The sequence below is a fragment of the Tupaia chinensis genome, unplaced genomic scaffold (genome assembly GCF_000334495.1).
Source record: "Tupaia chinensis unplaced genomic scaffold, TupChi_1.0 Scaffold000110_1, whole genome shotgun sequence".
NCBI classification, from domain to species: Eukaryota; Metazoa; Chordata; class Mammalia; order Scandentia; family Tupaiidae; genus Tupaia; species Tupaia belangeri.
Window position 1 is genome coordinate 190,074 of NW_006159574.1, and position 20,653 is coordinate 210,726.

General features: G+C 49.2%; 1 protein-coding gene across 1 annotated transcript in view; it reads left to right on the forward strand.

Annotated features, from left to right (window-relative positions):
• The first annotated feature begins 87 nt into the window (after positions 1 to 87).
• Positions 88 to 20,653, forward strand: part of DPP6 (dipeptidyl peptidase like 6) — a 510,008-nt gene continuing 489,442 nt past the window's right edge. Inside the window, exon 1 of the mRNA XM_006143805.1 lies at positions 88 to 497. Coding sequence (XP_006143867.1) covers positions 441 to 497 — 57 coding nt within the window. The 5' untranslated portion in view covers positions 88 to 440. The remainder of the gene's footprint in view (positions 498 to 20,653) is intronic.

Sequence of the window (20,653 nt, forward strand, 5' to 3'; positions counted from 1 at the left end):
CGCGCGCCCTCCCGCCTCCAGCCGGCCCCAGCCCCAGCCCCAGCCAAGCAGGCGGCGGCGGGCGGGAGCATGCGCGGTGCGCCGCCGGCGAGCAGGCGGGGAGGCAGCGCGCATCACTCGGGTCCCCTTCCTGCACCCAGCCGCCACTTGCCGGTTGCTAAGCAGTTATCATTGTTTCTGTGGCGATTGCAGAGGCTGTTGCTAATTGCAGAAGCCCCACACAGCAGCAGCGTCTCCCCTCTCCCGATCCACTCTCTGCTCTTACCGAAACTGGGCTGGTCTGCCGACCTTCCTCCCCCACCCTCTCCAAAATAGCCTTTTGATTCGGAAGTATGGACTAAAATCACATCGCTCCTCCTGCTCTCCCGTGTGGACTCTGGTGGCTCCAGGCTTGCCTTCAGTCCCCACCTGCCCCGTGGTGGCGAGCCCCCGGGCAGAACATGACCACGGCCAAGGAGCCCAGTGCTTCGGGGAAATCCGCGCAGCAGCAGGACCAGGTAATGCTGGTTTCCAGGGTGTCCGTGCGTGTGAGTGTGGGGTGGGGGGAGAGGGAGGGAGGGAGAGGATGTGCCTGCCTGGATCACGCTGTGTGTGTGCTGGTAGCCACCTGGGCACCAGCTGGGTGCTGCTGGGGTCACCTTTCTGCTCCCCCTGCTGGGTTTCAAGGATGTGGGGCTTTCTCGGGAGGCATAGGAAGCCTCTGACAGGTCAACCTGACCGCTGCACCTTCCCACAGAGGCCTCTGCCCTCAGGCTGCCTCACCCACCCTGTGTTAGTTGCGAGGGTTCCTAACTACTTGGTGATTTTTCAGGGAAGGCTGTAGCCTCAGCACACACTGGCTTATTCTGACCCACCAACAGGGCTTTGCTTTGGTGCTAAGACAGGTCAGAGGAGAAGGACTGTTGAAAGGACTTTCTGTGGAGACTACATCTCCTCCTGCCTTTTCTGTTCTACAGCAAGGATCCGTTCAGGCGGGTGATGCTCGCCCTGGGCAGGTAGTGCGGCCTCTCCCTGCCCAGAGTGACAGGCGCGTGGTCAGAGCAAGCAGCAGTCTAAAGGGGCAGCCAGGGTGGTGACCCTCTGTGCTGCGCCCGGGGCCTGTGCATGTGGCGGAGGGCAGCTCCCTCCCTGCCCCGGCGGCCCGCCATCTGCAGAGGCTTGGAGGTATGGGCAAGTAAAGGTGGCCCGGCAAGCGTGTCTCGCCACTCGTGTAGACACATTATCCCCTAGAAGACCTGGAGGGTTCTTGTCTTCTAATCACTGCTCATTCACCTCAGGCAGGTCATTAGCAGAAGTCCTGGAGACATCAGGGGGCTTGCAGAGCAGTTTGCTCAAGCTGGAAGCCAGCAGCAGGAGCCGGAGTCTGCCGTTGATGTTAGGGTGGCCCTTAGACCTGCTCTGCTAGGATTGGGGCCAAGATAGGAGGCCAGGGAAGCAAAGGTGCTGATGAGGACATTGTGTGGTGGAGTCCCATCCTCAGCTGCTCAGACACTCTGCTAGTATTGGGGCCAAGATAGGAGGCCGCTCTGGAGGCCAGGGAAGCAAAGGTGCTGATGAGGACATTGTGTGGTGGAGTCCCATCCTCAGCTGCTCAGACACCACCGTGAACACGGCTCTGGTCTGCTTCCCGTGAACTCCGCTTTGGGGGCACTCCCCCAATGCGTGTTCATGATGACAAAGGGACCATCCTATTAAAGTTGTCATCCTCATCTTCATTATCCTCGAAAGAACTTAAATGCCATTTTCTCTCTTCTGGGAAGAAAATTTTGTAAATATGGAAATGTCAAGCTTCTTCTATTCCAGTATGAGAGCTTGTGTAAGCCAGAACGCTTAGTATAACTTGCGAGGCCGGGAATAGATCAGCCGAGCCCACCTCCTCTGAGAAATTCTACCAGATACATGCTCAGTGAGGAAACGTTTCCCCAGCTCCATCCTGTGAGCGTCCGGGTTTCCTTTTGTTACAGTTCTCTTCCCTCACTGGGTGTCCAGCATGCGCTGGGCTCACAGGCTTGAACTGAGGCTCAGGCCGAGGCAGTAAAGGAAGATCGCAGAGCTGTGCAGGGGTCTGATCCAGTGCCAGGTGTGGAAGGCCCCGTCTGTTACGTAAAAGAAGCTCCTGGTTCCTGCAGAATTGTGCCCCTGTGTTGCCCAATAGTGCAGCAAGCCCGGGAGCGGTAACAGGGAATTAGGGGTGGATTTTGCAGGACCTGCGAGCTCTCGGTTTGATGTTATACCCTTTGGTCATTGGCAACTCCTCATCTTTGAGCCTGCTTCAGCATGGAAAGCTTAGGCTGGTCTACACTGAGGACAGAGGCAGCCATGGCTCAGAGCAGGTGGCACATCTGGAAGCAACTGTCCTTGCCACATACAGTTGGGAAGTCCCTTTTCCTCCCTTCTCAGAGTGGTACCTTCTCTATGCTGAAAAATTCAGAGCCTGCCCTGTGAGGTCCCGAGGGTCACCATCAGGACAAGGGGAAGAATGGCAAAAGGAGACAAGAACAAAGGTGTTGTGTTTAGTGCACACATACCTGTACAGGGACCTAGGCTACAGTCGGAACTGTTCAGAACACAAAGACATACATGAAATACTAAAAATTCCTACAGCTCCTCTTACTCTTACACACACACACACACACACACACACACTTTTATTTTTATTTTTATTTTTTTTTTTGCTGTAGGGCATATGTGCTCACCAGAGACAAAGAGTGAAAATGAGAAGTCACTCTTCCACAGGGGATGGCCACACCACAGTCGCTATTCCATTCTCTTCTTGGAATTTTGGGCATGCATATACATGTGCCTGGTGTAAATTTCAAGCCATGAAGTACAGGATTCAAACTATTTACTGTCCCTGTAGGATCCAGCTGCCTTGACCTCCATCCCTCCTGCTGGCTCCATCAGTATAAATAATTTTTTTAAAGGCATTACAACCATCCTGTGTGCATAGATTGTAGAGTTCTTGAATTCTCTACTTTGTTTTTTTCCTGTTGCTACAGAAACTTTGAGGACAGTCCTATGTCCAGCCTGGTAGAAATGAATAGGGAGATCAGGCAGGAGGAGCGTGCTCCTTTTCAGGTTTTCACATTCCAGGTGGGGAGGGAAGGAGAGAGAACAGGAGAGAGGAGGGAAAGGATGGATGACCGCTAAGTGTCTTGGCATTTAAGTTGGGGTCAGTTAGTCGTACTGAGTGGCCGCCTTTAAACCACCACACACCGTTTCTTATGAGAAAGCCAGGGGCCATGACGCCTGCACCCTGACCCTCGCAGGGCCTGGATTTTCTGTGACTTGTCCTGAAGCCGCACTCCTTAGCTGTCAGCTGGTCGCTGCAGAGACTAGGCCTGGCCTCTTAGGAACCAACGGGATGTCACCGTGTGTTTACTACTTTGGAAGCTGGGAACCAGGTATGTGGGTGGTGGGTGGAAGTTACTCTCTGTCGAGGATTACCAGAAATTAATTTAAAAAAAAAGAAGAAGAAAGAAAGAAAAGAAAGAAAGAAAAAGGGAGAAAATATATAAAGCCAAATGATTTTAGCTGCTAACTAGAGATTGCTCCTTTTTATTCCGATGTGTTTGCTACAAATGTCGTAAAGACAGATGAATACGTGAAAAGAGTTGTTTTTCTTTCTGTTTCTTGGAGGACCCTGTATGAACGCATTGGAATAAAAGGGAGAGTTGACTCCTAGAAGACCATTTCTCCCTCTGAAGATGCTAAAATGCATTTTTAAATAGAGTATCAACTCAGCGATGTTTGGGAACACTAGATCTTTGAATCTGAATGAATTGAATTCTTCTTTGGCTCCGAAGCCAGTCAGGAAAGTCCGAGGCTCCTCAGTGAAATGGCATCGCTGTGGGCTGTACTCGCCTGTCTTGAGCAGAGTTAGCCTAGTCGGGGAAGAAGAAAGAGCTGAGGCGAGTTTGGTTTAAATTTAGTGCATTTTTTGCCAGTACACTAAACCCTTCCTTAGAGAATTAAGTTAAAGGATTTTACCCTTAAATAGAAGTACACATTTATTTCGAAACATACTGTCCCCATGGCAAATGAGTTCAAATGAGCAAGCGGCGGTCAGTAATGCTATTAAGTAAGAGAGGACAGAAGATTAATTTTCCACGCTTCCCATCAGCCGTGGCACGTTTTTGCTCAAGTATTAGGGAGGGATGAGTTTGTGCCAGCACATTCTACATACGTGTGTGTGTGTATGTGTGGATGTGTGTGCATGTCCCAATGAGCACATGTGTGAACACATACATACAGTTTTGTTCTTGTGATTTCTAGACTTTTGCCATTGGGCATGTGTGGTCACTTGAGAGAGGCAGAGAGAGAGGGAAACTGAGAAGTCACCTACTCCCTGCAGGGGGATGGCCATACTGCAATCCCGTCGTCTCCATTCTCCGCTCAGGATTTTGGGCATGCACACACGCATACACACCCAGCACAAGTTTCAAGCTGCCGAGTTTGGGACTCAAACCCTGTTGGCCATATGGGAATCCAGCACTTTAACTACCACGCCACTGGCAGGCCCCCATGCATGTGTCACAGAAGCATGCAGAGACCCAGGCACCCTGAGTCTTCCTCCACCTTCTAGGGCTTAGGAATCTCACAATTATGTGAGCGTGTGCCTTTCTCTAAAAGATTCCAAAAAGTCCTCTTCTCACGTGGGAGCATCTTCCATTGTTGGCTAACTTGGGTCTTCTGCTACATCTTTAGCTTCCGTGGACCCGAAGATCATCTTTCCGATCATCGCATGTGTCGGTGACAATGCCTTTCACTGTTTCTTAGTTCTCAGCAAGGCGTGCAGCCCTAATGGGCACTCCCAGTGTTTCTGTTCTGCTTCTAAATCGTGGGCCCCAGGACCTAGTGCTGACTGACAGGTTGAACTGTTTGTTTGAACATTTGTTATAATAATGCTATTACGAGGAGAAATTTTTGAAATGATTAGAATTTTATAAGACAGCACATACAGAAGAGTGCATGCTAAAGAGCTCAGAGCTGAGAATTCTCAGTGGTCACTTGGCCTCCCTCCTGCAGGGCCATGGAGCGCCCTGCGCTCGAGGGCTCTGGCACCCTAGTCCAGTGTCCTCTGTGTCCGTCTTGCTGCTTCTTGCTAGAGTTAGATTAGATACGGAGAGAGAGGGTCTGACCTTGGCCACTGGGAGGATTAACGTGCTTATGTAAGCTTGTTAAGGAGCAAGCAGTGCGGACCACGAACGTGGCAGGTCAGTGAGGTCTTAGGAGGACAAGAAGACAAAGGGGTAGAAGGAACCCCAGAACACCAAATTCGGCACGGGGAGGACGGGTGGTCCTCCTGCTCAGATGCTGGCCGCAGCGAACGTGCTTGTGCAAATCAAATCCCATCTGTGTGTGATCCTCACTGGGACTCGGGATGGAAGGGAATTTCGAAGGAATGGCAACACTGGGTTCTTAAGAGTGCATGGAGAGGACTTCAGGTCGTGGAAAATGGAATTAAAATATGAGTTCATTTTGGCTTTAAAAAACCATGTGACTTTTGGGGCCAGCAGGTGTGGTGGATAAGGCTCTGGACTGCCTCATGGCCAACCATAGTTCAAGTCCAGCTCTGGCAGCTTGAAAATCATGCCAAATGTGTGTTGTATATGCCCAAAATCCCAAGAAGAGAATGGAGGAAAAGGGATTGCAGCGTGGTCATCTCCATGGGGGGTGATTCCTTACTTTCTATCTGTGTCAGGGGAGTGCACGCACTCTATGGCAAAAACCTTAAAAAAAAAACAAAAAGTGAATTCTGTGCATAGTTTTTGATGATACATGTTTTCCATGTACTTTTTTTTTTTTTGGAGAGGTTTTTGCTATAGGGCGCGTGCGCTTGCCAGACAGAGAGAGGCAGAGAGACAGAAAGTGAGAAATCACCCCCCAGTGGGGATAGCCATGCCATAATCCCTTCTCCTCCATTCTCCTCTCGGAATCTTGGGCACGCATGCACATGCACCCGGTATGAGTTTACGCCACCCGTCCGGGACTCGAACCGCGGTCGACTACATGGGAGTCCAGCGACATAGCCATTATGCTAACTGCTGGTCCCTTTTCCATGTACTTTTTTAAGTCCTCTGTACATCTAGGACTCAGGAACTTCCAGAGAGTGGAGGAAGAGGGCTTTGGTGGAAAAGGGGGCTGATGGGTAAAGAGTTTGAGGGAGAATTCAGCAGTCAGGGGTACCTAGAAAGAGCACAGGACAGCACCCCAGGGGGCTCACCTGAGTGGGTTCTGGAACTGAGGGGCGGGGAAGGAGAGAGGGCACTGCCAAGGTGGCGTCCTCAGAGAGGGTCATTTTGTTCAACACCAGAAAGAACAAGGAAATGAAGCAGCAGCTCGCTTGGAGTCAAAGTGGTCTGTGCTCTGGGGACCTGCAGCAGTTCCGTCTTCAGGGACCATGCCATACAGTCTGTTTAAGAAGCCAATCAGCAAGTAGCACACAGGCCACTCTATGGAAGCCCAGGTGCTGGCTGGGGAAGGCAGGGTGGGCAAAGATACCCAGATCTGCGGTTGGTGCAGCCCAAGGCGGGATAATAAGAGCTTCCTTTCGTTATTAAATATCACCCTGTGTGTTAAGTGCAATTTACTGAATTATTCTGACATTCCATTGAACTTAACCCTGCCCCTCGCTTCAATATTGTCCTTCCCAGGGAAGGCTTAGCCAAGACCTTCAAATGCTACACGGAGGAAAGCTGGGGGACTTTGAGGGTTGGAGAATGCTTTTCATTAACCTTCACCAAAACAGCCTTAGCTCCAGTGTGCATGTAGAAAATGTGAAGATGCTAATCACTTAGAGTAATGAGCAGTCGCCTGTTTCTGCCTCATCGGGGATTGGAGCATTATTATCTTTTATGGAAATGAGGCGTGCCTGTGTTTGGCACTGGTTGATTTGGTTTTGCAGTAGTTGTCGTTCTCCCTCTGATTGAAAAAGAGAGGCCAGAGGGTATCAGTTGACAGAGTTCTAACAGTTCATAAGAGAACATAGTGTGGGCGAAGAAATGACCCTCTGTAAGCTTTTAGAGACCCTTGGTTGGTTGTCGCCCTTGCTTTGGAAATATCAGACATGCGGAGGTTGTGTGTTCTTGTCTCCAGCATGGTTTGTGGAGCCAAAATGAACTGAGATGGATTTGGGGTGTGGTTACCTTGTGGCCGTGAAGCAGGGACGTGAGCCTCGACCCTGCGGTTCTGCACTGGGCTGCTGTCCTCGAGTCCTTCCTGACGTCCATGGCTGTGTTCCTTGCAGTGGGGGAGTAAATGGAGGGGAGTGGAGAGGCTGCAGCCCAGGCAAAGCCGGCAGGCCTGGAAGTCCAATCGCAATTCTCCTCTGTCTCCGTTTGTTGCTGGCTTCTCAGCACTCCCTGGTGCCACATTCCATGAGGGCCTTTGCTCTCCACCGGTTCCTGAGACGTACCATCGTGTGCTCATTCTTGACCCTTCTATCCAGACCATCCCAGGGGCTTTCCCACCTGGGCTTGCTCCAGGACCGAGGCAAATCAGTTATTGAGGAAACTGCAAGGTGCGTGGCGTGCACTCCTGTCCTGAGAGCAGTGGTGATTGCAGCAGTAACCGTGGGCGATGACACCAGGGGAATTATCACTGGCTGAAATTTTAGGTATGCCCCAGGCTGAGCTGACAGAAGAAGGAATTAGGCATTTAATCACAATCGTTGCTGAAAAACTACGTGGCCGTCATGGTGAGGACAGGTTGGCACCCTGTAAGTCACTGGTAGGCTATACCCGTTTCTTCTGTGTGCACATTAGAGCTGGTCGGTGACTGACAGGTCCTGTCCCTGCTTCCAGATCCAGGAGTTGATGATGATGGCATTGAAATTTCCAACCCTTTCCTAAAACACTGCCGCGAGCATGACTTCGAATCTGTGCAGTGGCTCCCCTCTGGGAGAGCCGACCATCAGCTTAGAGGTGAGGCCAGGACGCGTTGGACACCCCGTGCAGCCCTCCGTGTGGCTGTACAAAGCATGTGACCAGTAGAACAGAGTCTCACTAATAGAATTTTCAGTGACCATTTACATATTATTCCCTGACTAGTAGGGGATCAATTTTTTAAGAGATTTCACTTCCTCTGCCAGAATTCAAGAAAAACTCCTTTCCCAATCTGAAAGTACATGAGACTCGGGCATCATCTCAAGCTGCTGAATTGTTAATTTGGAACACGGGCTTCTAAAACACGCCCATGTGTGTGCCTGTGTGCAGAGGGAGACAGGCCCAAAGCAGCTGCACGGCTCTGCTAATTGAAATGGGGAGACCATGGTGAGGGAGGTAGTGGGGGGCTTTTAGAATGCACTTTAAAAGGTCAGAGTCTGTCTCTGACATGCTTTTCTGGGTTCTCTTGAAGATAATGGGAATCCATTTCCCTGAAAGGATTGATTCAATCCTTTAGTAGGTTACCCATGGCACAATGTAATATCACAACCAAAACCTTCTGTGTCTCCCTAGTTCTTAATGTTTTAGGAATTAATGTGCAATAGGGATGGCCTTGAATGATAGTGAGGTGTGTTTACAATCAATGGTAGAAATGTTGCTTCTTTATTTTGAAGAGGTGATTTTTACTCTTCTTGTTAGAGTATTTGAAATTGTATGACAGTCACTTTGGGAATTCTAAAATTTAACACCACTGTGTATTTCAAATAGAGTCCCCGAATGGGAGAAGCAAGTAAACATATTTTTAGTTTTAATAGCCTGCCTAATACCCCATGCTCTTATTAGACAGATGTTTCTTTTGATAACTAGGTAACGTGGAGGGAGGGGGTCAGAGTCGAAGACACGGAGCCCCAGATGGAAATGGGTGAAGGCCAGGAAAGAACGGGGAGTTCTTGGCCCATGTCACCCCAACTGAAGGGGCCATGAGTGATTGCTAGGAAAGGTGGAGCCTGTCCATGGGGCATGGCGGTGGCTGGGAACACGCCAGCAGGAAATGATGGCCCGGAAACATTTCAAAGCCAGGACGGCACATGGAGCAGGTGTGGAGAGCAGCAGAGGGCAGGTGCAATTCCAGAAGACAGCTGGAATCTAACTGAGCATGATAGGGTCCCACTGGAGGGGACTGACGTTCAGAAAGTTTGCAGAAAGTGGAATTCGAGTAAAAATGTATGTTGGTGCAGAGACTTTGGAAATCCGTGCGTAAGTTTTTCTCATAATACGTGTTTTCCATGCACTTTTTGAAGGACCGCCCTGCATGTAAAAGTGGAAGTGTGACTTGGACATGGAGATTTCATTCCGTGAGTGCGGTTATTTAATCCAAGCATGTCTTAGTGGATGAACGAAGGAGACTGGTTTTCAAAGAAGCTCAGGATTTCACAAATACACTGAGGTTTACCCGGAAGTAACAGGCATTTTAAGACCTGTTAGGACACACACACACACACACACACACACAAACACATAAATGTATATATCTAATGTTTCTTGAAATAGCCTGAAATATTTATTTAGGAAAGATTCAAGACAATTAAAATTCCTGACTGATTTTTTTTTTTAAGATGGCTGATTTTTATTTTAACTTTTTTCTTTATCCACAATAGAGCATGTGTGCTTGCATGTGAGAGAGTGAGAGGGGAGCACCCTCCACAGGCCTGGCCATGCCGTGATCCCCTTCCTCCGGTCCTCTAGCCCGTTAGACCTTGGATACTCGCTTCTGTGCAAGAGAATGGAGGGGAAGGGATTGCGGTGTGGCCATCCCCCCAGGGGGTGATTTCTCACTTTCTTTCTCTGTTTTTCTCTGTCTTTCTGGCAAGTGCACATGCCCTTTAGCAAAAACCCCTCCAGAAAAAAAAAAAAAAAAATTGGGAGGTGCTTTCATTCTTTCGTGCTGATACATGCTGAGTGTTTCCGGCCGACTGGACCGGGACTCCATCACTGTCGCCTTGTGGGTTCTGGCTTCTCTTGAGCAGCGAATCACTGCTGTGCATGGATCAGCCCCTGGCTCTGATTTTGTGTGCAAACTCAACACCCATTTGTCCGACTCTCAGTCACATGGTACAGAGTATGAGATTAGTCTTCACTGGGGAAAAACTATTATATCACTAAAGTCATGAAGCCCATCTCGAAAGCCCCCCAAGCACGTTTTATGAGTCTTATCAGCTCCTTTCCAGGGCAGGGGGCAGAGATGGGGTGGGGGCGATATCCCTTTGCCTTGCCAGGAGGAGCCCTCTTCTGGGGACGCTGTGCCGGGAACACAGGGGTGCTTGGCATGGACATAACCCACGTCTCGCCCTAGCCACTCGCCTCCTACTGAGCTACTGTGGGCAAAGCCAGCCTGATTCCACATCCGTCCAATGGAAATATGCCCACCACACTGGTTTTGTGGGGAAGGAAATGTGTGAAGCACAGGATGCTGTTCTCAGCACCGAGACTTCCAAGCACAGTTCATTGAGCACTTACATGTGTGTGGACACAATGGTGGCGTCTGACTGGGTCTTCCGTTTTAGCACTCGGCGCCCTTCTAGACAGGTCATTCTCAGGTCTCGTACAGATTATCTGGCCCAGTGACTCTGGGGGCTCTTGTTCTAGTAACAGGAACTTTTCCCTCAGATAAAGTAAGCCAAGCCTGGCATGTGAAGGTGGTAAGGGCACACCCCTAGGGGCCCTGAGTCATGTCAGCAGGACCCCAAAGCAGGGCGGAGCACGGCTCATAAAGCACACATCGAATTCAGCAGTTTGATTCACACTGGGGGACAGAAGGCTCAGAGAGGTGGCCTGAGTTACCACAGTCACAAAGCTGACCAAACTGCAGGTTTATAACATGACTTTCTTCGTTCTGTCTCCAAAATGGACAGTCTTGAGTGAGAAGTGGTATAAATAATATGCTGAAACTAACACAAAAATTGATGTAAACCAAAACTGTAAGGGAAATAAAGGGATTAGACAGTACAGATGAATTAAAAATGGAGGGCGCTTGGGAAAAGGCACACGCTGTGGACAGGGCCAGGGCTCCCGAGTTCTGTGTTCACGGAGCAGCTGCTTATAGTTACACGAGCTCTGAGCGTGTCAGCTGCTCATGGCCACTTTTCGTATCTAAGTAATTAGCTGTGTAACGAATTGCTTTTGGAGCAAGGTAAGAATGAAGGTATCTCCCAATTTTTAAAAATAAGCAGCAGTTAATAAATTCTGCATGCTTTAGAAGGATGCAGAGGGTAATTTTCAATCTCATCTTTCGCTCGGGTAACCTTGAAGGTGGGAGGTGTTATTTGTTCACAGGCTTCAACTCAGCCAGTAGCATGTCCATCATTAGCCCCAGGATTGCAGATCCCTCTTGGGGATCTGATGAAAGCTGTGGACCCACTAGAACAGTTCCTACAAGCTCTTGAGTTCACAAGGTTCAGACCCCACGCTGGCCTGTCTGCAGACTCCAGGCTAGGTGCCTCCATCATCTTTGCCTGGTCCCTAGCAAGCCCACTCAGTCTGAAGACACATCTACAGAAACGTGCTTGGCATTCACACCTTCTTTCTTTCTTTCTTTCTTTATTGTTATTAATTTTAAAAATTATTGTTCGTACATTAAATCGCTATACATCATTCAGATTACAAAGAGACTTTACTGAGCATGATTTACACCTCAGTCCAGCCTAGTTGACACTATTATACACATCCTTGTCAACAGATAAAAACCTTATCAAATTCCAGGGCCTTTTTTATGGCTGAATAGTATTCCATGGAGTGTATGTGCCATAATTTTCCCATCCATTCATCTGTCTGTGGACATGTGGGTTGGTTCCATGTGTTAGCAATAGTGAGTAAGGCTGCGATGAAAATAGTCGTGCCAGCGCTTTTCCAACGGAGTGCTCTCCTGTCCTTTGGGTAGATACCCAGGAGTGGAATTGCTAGATCACATGATAGTTCCATTTGCCACAGACATTGGCCAACCAAGCTGTAACTTCCTGGTGCTGTGCTTGGTAGCTGGGGGACAGCACACAGGAGGATGGGGAGGAGCGAGGGAGAAGTGGGTCAGGGAGAAATGGGCAGGACCCCTAAAAATCACGTGTGTGAGCCCTGGTGGGCAATGAGAGGTCAGAGGAAGGCGGTCATGTAGCTAAGCTAAGGGGAGCTGACGCACATCATGATGATGGCTTGAGTTAATGCAAGGAGCAGTCAGATATTAAGAGGGGATTTTGATCTTCGCTGTTTTCTATGTTGCTCTGAAAGGCAAAACTATGGATTTGTGGATTTCTGTCCCTAGGCTGAGAGTCAGGGCGTGGTCTTCACACCTTATCACCCTTTGCCAGGCGTGATGCTTCAGGAGACGCATGGCTGCCTCAGCCTGGGACGCTCCTCTCTGTGCCTCCTCCAGGCACAGTGGGGCTTGGCTTTAAGATGACACCAATTTTACCTTCCCTCCCACACAGCGTGGCACCTCCACAGACACAAACAGGTCATGCTACTTCCTGTGTCTCCCACAGCACGCAGCATGCCGGACCCATTCATCTCACATGCAAAACTAATCTGCGAAGGGATGAATCGTGTCTGCCCCTACACCACCCTAGTGAATGCACCGCCGAGCTCCGAGTCTGTGACTGTATGCGTGTATTCGGCACATGAAACAAAAGCTTGGAGCCCTAGAGGGAAGCCAGAAACCGGCCTCCCTCAGAAGCTGCAGCTCACCCTGCTTTCCTGGTGCTGCGAGTGTCATTGCCACTGTCCCTCTGCCACCCCTTGACCACACCTGTTGGGCGCTCCAGCCGTTTCCCCCAGCACTGGCCATGCCTTGGCCGTCGGTCTCGCTGTGACTCAGGCTGTGCGGTGAGCCAGCACATCCTCATCTGCCAACCACGTAGCTGAGCAGGGTTGGCCGAGCTCCGAGGATGGTTGGAGTACGGGCGTCACACCTCACCTGAGCCCTTCCATGTTCTCGTTGCAAAGTGGAAGCATCGAGTCGTCCCCCACTGACGCGCTTTGCTGAAGTAAACACATGAGATTCTGCTCCACTCTCGTCTCCCATGCAGGAAAAGTAGGCTTGAGCATTTAGGCTGATCCTCTAGCTCTCAGGTGGGAGAAGAGCTTTGAGAGAAGAGAGAAGTGCAGAGAGGTAGGAAGGGAGGGAGGGAAGAAGGGAGGGAGACAGAGAAGATTAAGGAATGCAATGTTCTAGAACGCTTGCCCCGGTTGCTCTCTTGTTGGGTCTGGTTTGGGGAAGTCTATTGAACCTCTTAATAGGCCGTCTAAGCTCAAGGGACTTCAGGTGTGGGTGAGAGTGCAGTGCTTTCTTAGAAAGAAATGAAGGCATTAGTGAAGCTGGGGTTGCAGACCTAAGGCCGCAGGGAGCTGTGGCACTGGCAAAAGAAGCCTCGGATTCACAGGCCGAGTTTAGCCTCCAGCTCTGGCCCTTACCAGGCGTCGGACAGGTTGGGCAGCCTCAGTTTCCACATTTGGCAAGTGCCGGACTGAGAAAACTGTGGGCATTGCCGGCGTGGTAACCACGGCGTCACAGCATGCACATAGGCAGAGACGTGAGGACTTGGTAACAGTGGGGCCACGGTTTGACTGTCCCCACGGCCCCCAGCTCCTCCAGGCTGCAGATGCAGAGGTCCCCTTCCTGGAAGGCATGTTTGCCGTGCTAGATGCAGTCGTTTCCTTTCCTCAACTGCTGCTGTGCCTCAAATTGGGCAGATAATAAGCTGCAGTTGAAGCAATTAGTCTGCAGCTTTTGACTCTGTTCCATTCTCTGAGTGCGGCTGAATAGGCAGGCTGAGGGGCTTGAAGCTGAGCTGTGGCGTGTTTGTTGTCAAACGTGCACAAGGGGACTTCAGAGAGCTTGTGGAAATGGAGTCGAGTAGACGTTCATTTTTGTGGGGAAAAGCTTCAAAACCCACACAGTTTTTTCATAATACACATTCCCATGAACTTCACCAAGACCTCTTGTTTAGCAAGTAAGATGCTGACTTACCTTCACTCAGCCGTGGCAGCGAGGAGCGGAGGTGGTCACTCGACTGACATTTGTAACGTTGCATGCAAAGTAGACTCTGTTTTATGGTTAGTGATGTAGTTTAGTGAGGTCAGGCTTTACATGACTAAATTTAGATTCTGAAGAGTTATGGCTCTAGTAATGAATGGATTTATGATTTAGAATGTTTGATTCTTTTATTGTTATTCTGTAATGTCTCTGTTGAAAATTTCATATTTATATAATTGTGTTCTGTTTGCTTGAATGAGGAAATGATACTTAAAGTAACAGACAGTAATTGAATTTCAGAAAAACACTGATGAAAATAAAGATCACCGTGTGTGCAGAAGTTGGCGCGAATGTGAGGCTTGCTGTGGTTTGCAAAACATATTCAAAACAGCGAATCCCAAGAAAAGGAAATACTATTCTTATGCGTTTTCCACTCAAATCATCATTTCATAAAAGGAACTTAAAATGCTGTTGCATTTTACTGTAGCTTTTGGGCTCATCCAATGTCCCAAATTTTAAGAGCATGGAGAGAATTGGGACAAACAGCAGATTTTAAATTTTTAAAAAGTAAAATTTTGTTATTAACTTTATCCTCTAGGAAAATCCTCACTTATCCATTGACACTGAAAATAGTCACAGAGATTGTGTATTACATTATATTTAGAAATGTGTGAGTGTTTTTAATGCTACAAGACTAATTGTCTGTCTGTCTCTTGCACTTTCTTTATACGCTTAGAAATGCCAATTATTTTCTTACGTTGTCATGTAAAGAGGCATAATCAATTTAGAGATAATGAGAGTGATCTTGGGGGAAAAATTATTAAGCCACAAATCAATTACTTCCCTGTCAACCACGCTCTCCCCTGTACTCCCCTTCTCTTGCGGCCTTCCAAAACCCCTGCCAGAAGGCCGGGCGTCACGTCACTGCAGGTCCTTGGAGAATGACCCGTGCACCGATAGCACTCCCAGGATGGAGAAGTGCCCCAGTCGGCTTCTCTGAGCGTGTGGCTCCCCAGGTCAGCCTACTGCAGCATAACCAGGGAGTGCTGGCTGAGGGTCAGTGCGGCCTGCAAGGCGCGGTGGGACAGCTGGTTTCTGTCCTTGGTTATTCAGGGTGCCTTGCTCCCTCTCTTCTTGGGCTCAGTGAGTAGAATGTAGAAGCCACCCAGTGCCATCTGTCCTTGACCATGTGAAAGACAGAGCAGGCAAAGAATAAAGAAAGAGCTTTGTTGAGTCTGACTGCTGAAGAGACATGTTGTCTCGTACTCTTGGCTGTCAGAGACATACATGTGGGTGATACGGACACACGCGCGCGCATTGTACCATCCCCTCAGCTCCCGCCACGCCCTGGTTGGGCCACGTGTGGGTGTGACTGTGCGCTGACTGTCATTGGCCCCTAAGGCCAGAAGCAGAAGGCCCCTTGCTGTGTCAAGGCAAGGAGTGGAGTGCAAACCCTTGAGGATCGTCTAAATGCGATCTCTCTACAGGACGTGCAGCCATGGGTTTCTCCAGCAATCTCACCAATGTTTTTTAAAGCAAAAAATTATATTTGATGATTATTTTGTATAAAAGTGTAACAACTGTTTTGATGGAAAGATTGAAATGACTGGGTTGTTTTTGTGTTTTTTTTTTTTTTCCTGGCCCTCAGATTGCTTTGCTCTATTGCAGGTAAATGTTTTATTTCTCAAGACAGGATTAAAATTCCTAATTTTTCTTTGCATAATTTTAATATCTAGAAAAAAAGCAATAAATCTGCTTTATATATATAATATTTGGCACCAGTGCTAATAAAAATGCAACACAAACTAGGTATATATTTTTTAAAAATTTTAGTAGCCACATTAAAAAGTTTAAAAAGAAACAGTCTTATAATTTATTTAATCTAGTGTACTCAGATCTTATTCTGACATGAAACAGCATGAGTAATGAAATATTTTACATTCTTGTTTTCCACACTAAGTCTTTGAAAGGGGATGTGTTTCCTACCTGTAGCGATGATTATTTTGTATAAAAGTGTAACAACTGTTTTGATGGAAAGATTGAAATGACTGGGTTGTTTTTGTGTTTTTTTTTTTTCCTGGCCCTCAGATTGCTTTGCTCTATTGCAGGTAAATGTTTTATTTCTCAAGACAGGATTAAAATTCCTAATTTTTCTTTGCATAATTTTAATATCTAGAAAAAAAGCAATAAATCTGCTTTATATATATAATATTTGGCACCAGTGCTAATAAAAATGCAACACAAACTATGTATATATTTTTTAAAAATTTTAGTAGCCACATTAAAAAGTTTAAAAAGAAACAGTCTTATAATTTATTTAATCTAGTGTACTCAGATCTTATTCTGACATGAAACAGCATGAGTAATGAAATATTTTACATTCTTGTTTTCCACACTAAGTCTTTGAAAGGGGATGTGTTTCCTACCTGTAGCCTTCTGGGCTCAGACTGGCACATACGTGCTCCGTCTCTGGAGGGGGCGGCTGTCTAGTTCTGACAGCAGCTTTCTACTGCTGGGCTTCACATACATCATCTTGTGCTCTCTAAGATCTCCCATTCTACAGTAATGTGGGCGATTTGTCTCTAATATATAGTAGCAACTCCATCCAAGGTCCATTTTATGAAGAGAAAAATTAGCCAATTATGATTCTGTTTGAACTTACATTGGCAAATGTAGGGATTTTCTAGAGCTGCAGAAGAGATTCTTTAAGTCACTGAAAATTCTTGAACAATAGTGTATTCATTCAAAGTAAATATTTACTGAGCATCTACGAGGTGTTAGGCAGACTTCTAGGCATAAAGGATTCGTGGGAAAATAAGGATATTAATCGAAGTCATTTTGCAGGATTTCACAGAACCTCTTCTCCTTGTAATCCTTTCTGCTCCCTTTAGATGAATTCTGGGGCCAGCAGATGGTGTAGTGGTTAGGGTGCTAGACTTCCACATGGCTAACTGCAGTTCAAGTCCCGGACTGATGGCCAGGTATGTGTGCGTGCATGCCCAAAACCCTGAGAGGAGAAGGGGGAAGGGATTGCAGCATGGCCCTTCTCCCGGGGTGGTGATTTCTTGCCTTCTCTCTCTTTGTCTTTCTCTGTTTCTCCGGCGAGTACTTGCGCTGTACGGCAAAAATCTCTCAAAAAAAGAACTCTGACTCTGCGGTGACGGTAGCCAGAGCTGGAGTTGAGGGCAGAGTTGGAAGAAAGATCGGGACAGTGTGAAGCCCCCCACCCCACCCACTACTCCAGCGTCACTGCTCACTGGGAATTACTGAGGATTCGAATTAGAAGATGACCTTGTAGGACAGCCTCCCTCTCTGTTGACATGGACCTGTGGACTTCTGTGTGTCCTAAACAAAAGTGAAATTTGTCGCAAAGATACTGCAGTGATGACAGCGGATTGTAGAGGACTGACTGCACACCTGGGGAGAGTAGAAGGGGCCCCTTCGACAGATGCTCTTTGCCTCATGAACAAGGCGGCCGGTCCAGCCTCTGGAGGCCCGTGGAAAGGCTCTCCCTGGCCTGGTGAGAGTCACGAGGCCACCTCTGGTCCAGACGTGTGGCACAGAGTAGCGGGAGCCTCGTCCTGAATCGGAGAGCTCACGGTAGGAAGCAGGCACGCAGTGCCACCACCACCTCGCCGTGTGGCGCACACTCGTGTCCGCGGATGGAGACGGAAGCGCAGCCAGTGCAGGAAAGCAGAGCAGCTGTTTCTCCCCCAGCACTGCTGCCGGGGCACAAAGCACAGCCTGCCTCCATCTCACTTCCGGCCCTCCTCCTCATCATGCCCGACACGGCAGCAAGCAAACCGTGTGTGCAGAAGGGTCAGTGACAGGGAGGACCATTTCACTCCGTCTGGAACTGTGCACCTGGTGGTTTTCTGTGCCGTGAAGAGCAAAATGCTTACTAATTCGTTTTCCAGCGTGTCAGGCGGTATGCGACATTCCAAGCAGCATCAGCGTGACCGCCATCTTTAGGAGTGCTAGCAGTTTCCGTCGGCAGGAAAGGATCGGGTAGACTGCGAAACCACAGCACTGGACGGGATGGGAGATTCCCTAGGGTGTCACAGACACCTCGATTCCAGGTGTACCCGGGGAAGCAGTCGCAGGTTGGATCTCTACGGAGCAAAATGTCTACACCGAGTGAGGTTTCATAGGCAGAAAGCACGACAGCCCTAGTCTTCAAGATGTTTGAAGCATCAAACGCGGTAGCTGAAGATGGCTGCTGCGGCCGCCTGCACCTGTGGCCGCCTGCACTTGTGCCGTCCGACCATGAGAGAGCCATGGGCCAAGCGAATCTGGGCACCACCACACAAAGCAAGATGGCCCCGCGTGGCCAGGCCTCCCGCGTGTACTTTGTACAGAGCCTGGCCTGCGTGCAGAGCATGGCCCATTAGCCCTGAGCAGGGAACATGGATGTGAGATAGTGAAGGAAATTCAACAGCGTGAAATGCCATTGGGGCTGATCTTGAGCAAGCTTATAAAGTGGTTCAAACATGAAAGGCCACAGTTAGCTCCACAGTAAAACTGCGAGGGTCCTGTTTCCCGTCTAAGGTCCACTTTTCTAAGATGGCTCTAATCCGAATACCCCTTCAGAGCTTACGTGTAATTCTTTCCATTAGTGCAGCTGGCCTAAAGCTAAAACTCTGTCATTTGTATGAAAAAGGAGAGAAAGAGACCAGCAGTTAGCGTAATGGCTATGTCGCTGGACTCCCACGTAGTCGACCGTGGTTCGTGTCCCGGACCCAGTGGCTTAAAACTCACGCCGGGCGCGTGTGCGTGCGTGCCCAAGATCCTGAGAGGAGAATGGAGGAGAAGGGATTGCGGTGTGGCCATCCCCCCTAGGGGGTGATTCTCACTTTCTATCTCTCTGTCTCTCTCTCTGGTGAACACACGTGCCCTATAGCAGAAAAAAAAACTCAAAAAAAAAGAAAAAAGGAGGGAACCAGCAGTGAGCGTAATGGCTATGTCGCTGGACTCCCACGTAGTCGACCGTGGTTCGTGTCCCGGACCCAGTGGCTTAAAACTCACGCCGGGCGCGTGTGCGTGCGTGCCCAAGATCCTGAGAGGAGAATGGAGGAGAAGGGATTGCGGTGTGGCCATCCCCCCTAGGGGGTGATTCTCACTTTCTATCTCTCTGTCTCTCTCTCTGGTGAACACACGTGCCCTATAGCAGAAAAAAAAACTCAAAAAAAAAGAAAAAAGGAGGGAACCAGCAGTGAGCGTAATGGCTATGTCGCTGGACTCCCACGTAGTCGACCGTGGTTCGTGTCCCGGACCCAGTGGCTTAAAACTCACGCCGGGCGCGTGTGCGTGCGTGCCCAAGATCCTGAGAGGAGAATGGAGGAGAAGGGATTGCGGTGTGGCCATCCCCCCTAGGGGGTGATTCTCACTTTCTATCTCTCTGTCTCTCTCTCTGGTGAACACACGTGCCCTATAGCAGAAAAAAAAACTCAAAAAAAAAGAAAAAAGGAGGGAACCAGCAGTGAGCGTAATGGCTATGTCGCTGGACTCCCACGTAGTCGACCGTGGTTCGTGTCCCGGACCCAGTGGCTTAAAACTCACGCCGGGCGCGTGTGCGTGCGTGCCCAAGATCCTGAGAGGAGAATGGAGGAGAAGGGATTGCGGTGTGGCCATCCCCCCTAGGGGGTGATTCTCACTTTCTATCTCTCTGTCTCTCTCTCTGGTGAACACACGTGCCCTATAGCAGAAAAAAAAACTCAAAAAAAAAGAAAAAAGGAGGGAACCAGCAGTGAGCGTAATGGCTATGTCGCTGGACTCCCACGTAGTCGACCGTGGTTCGTGTCCCGGACCCAGTGGCTTAAAACTCACGCCGGGCGCGTGTGCGTGCGTGCCCAAGATCCTGAGAGGAGAATGGAGGAGAAGGGATTGCGGTGTGGCCATCCCCCCTAGGGGGTGATTCTCACTTTCTATCTCTCTGTCTCTCTCTCTGGTGAACACACGTGCCCTATAGCAAAAAAAAAAAAAAAAAGAAAAAAGAAAAAAGGAGAGAAAGAAAAGGAGGTGCTTCGGCGCTGGTGTCTGGGTACCAGGGCTGTGTGTGAGTGTGAAGTCAGCAGGGCCTGTGTGTGAGGTTAGCCCGCTGGGAATGGAGCTCCGTTCGAGGCAGGCCTGCTGGTGGTGACAGACGGTTTTGTCACGCGGTACACAAAGGCATGGCCCACGTGCAGCACCAGCTGACATCCGTCGAGCACTGGCTGCCTTTGGTCTCCCAACCGTGAAGTTTTATTGACCATTTGCCATCGCGCAGGTCGGTGGATGGGATCGCCTTTCTGGAGGGGAGAACTCCAAGAATAACATCACACTTGTCTCTGAGCTGCCTGGACCGGCTTTCTGCAGAGTCCAACCTCGGTGCCGTCCCTCCTCTGCCAACCTGAGGCCCCTGGGGGAGGGTTCAGCATCTGCCTTTACCCTCAGTAGAATTTCCGTAATCGCTCTGAGCCTCGTTCACTAGTGCTCAGGAGTCTGCAGTACTTGTACCTGAGCGGGTTGAAGTTTGAAACAGAGAACATCAACGTGAGCTCCTCATACGGTGGTCCGGGGGGTTCGGCATGATCGAGGGCTGATGAGATGTCCGAGTGGGAGGACACAGCTGAGCACCTCCCAACACTTCAGTGTGACGAAGACCCGGCACACAAAACAGGCACCCACGCTCCTGTGTCCCACCTTCAGTGAAGACGACCAAGAACACGAGGAAAAACTGAGTACAAGGACCATTTTTGTTCAGCAG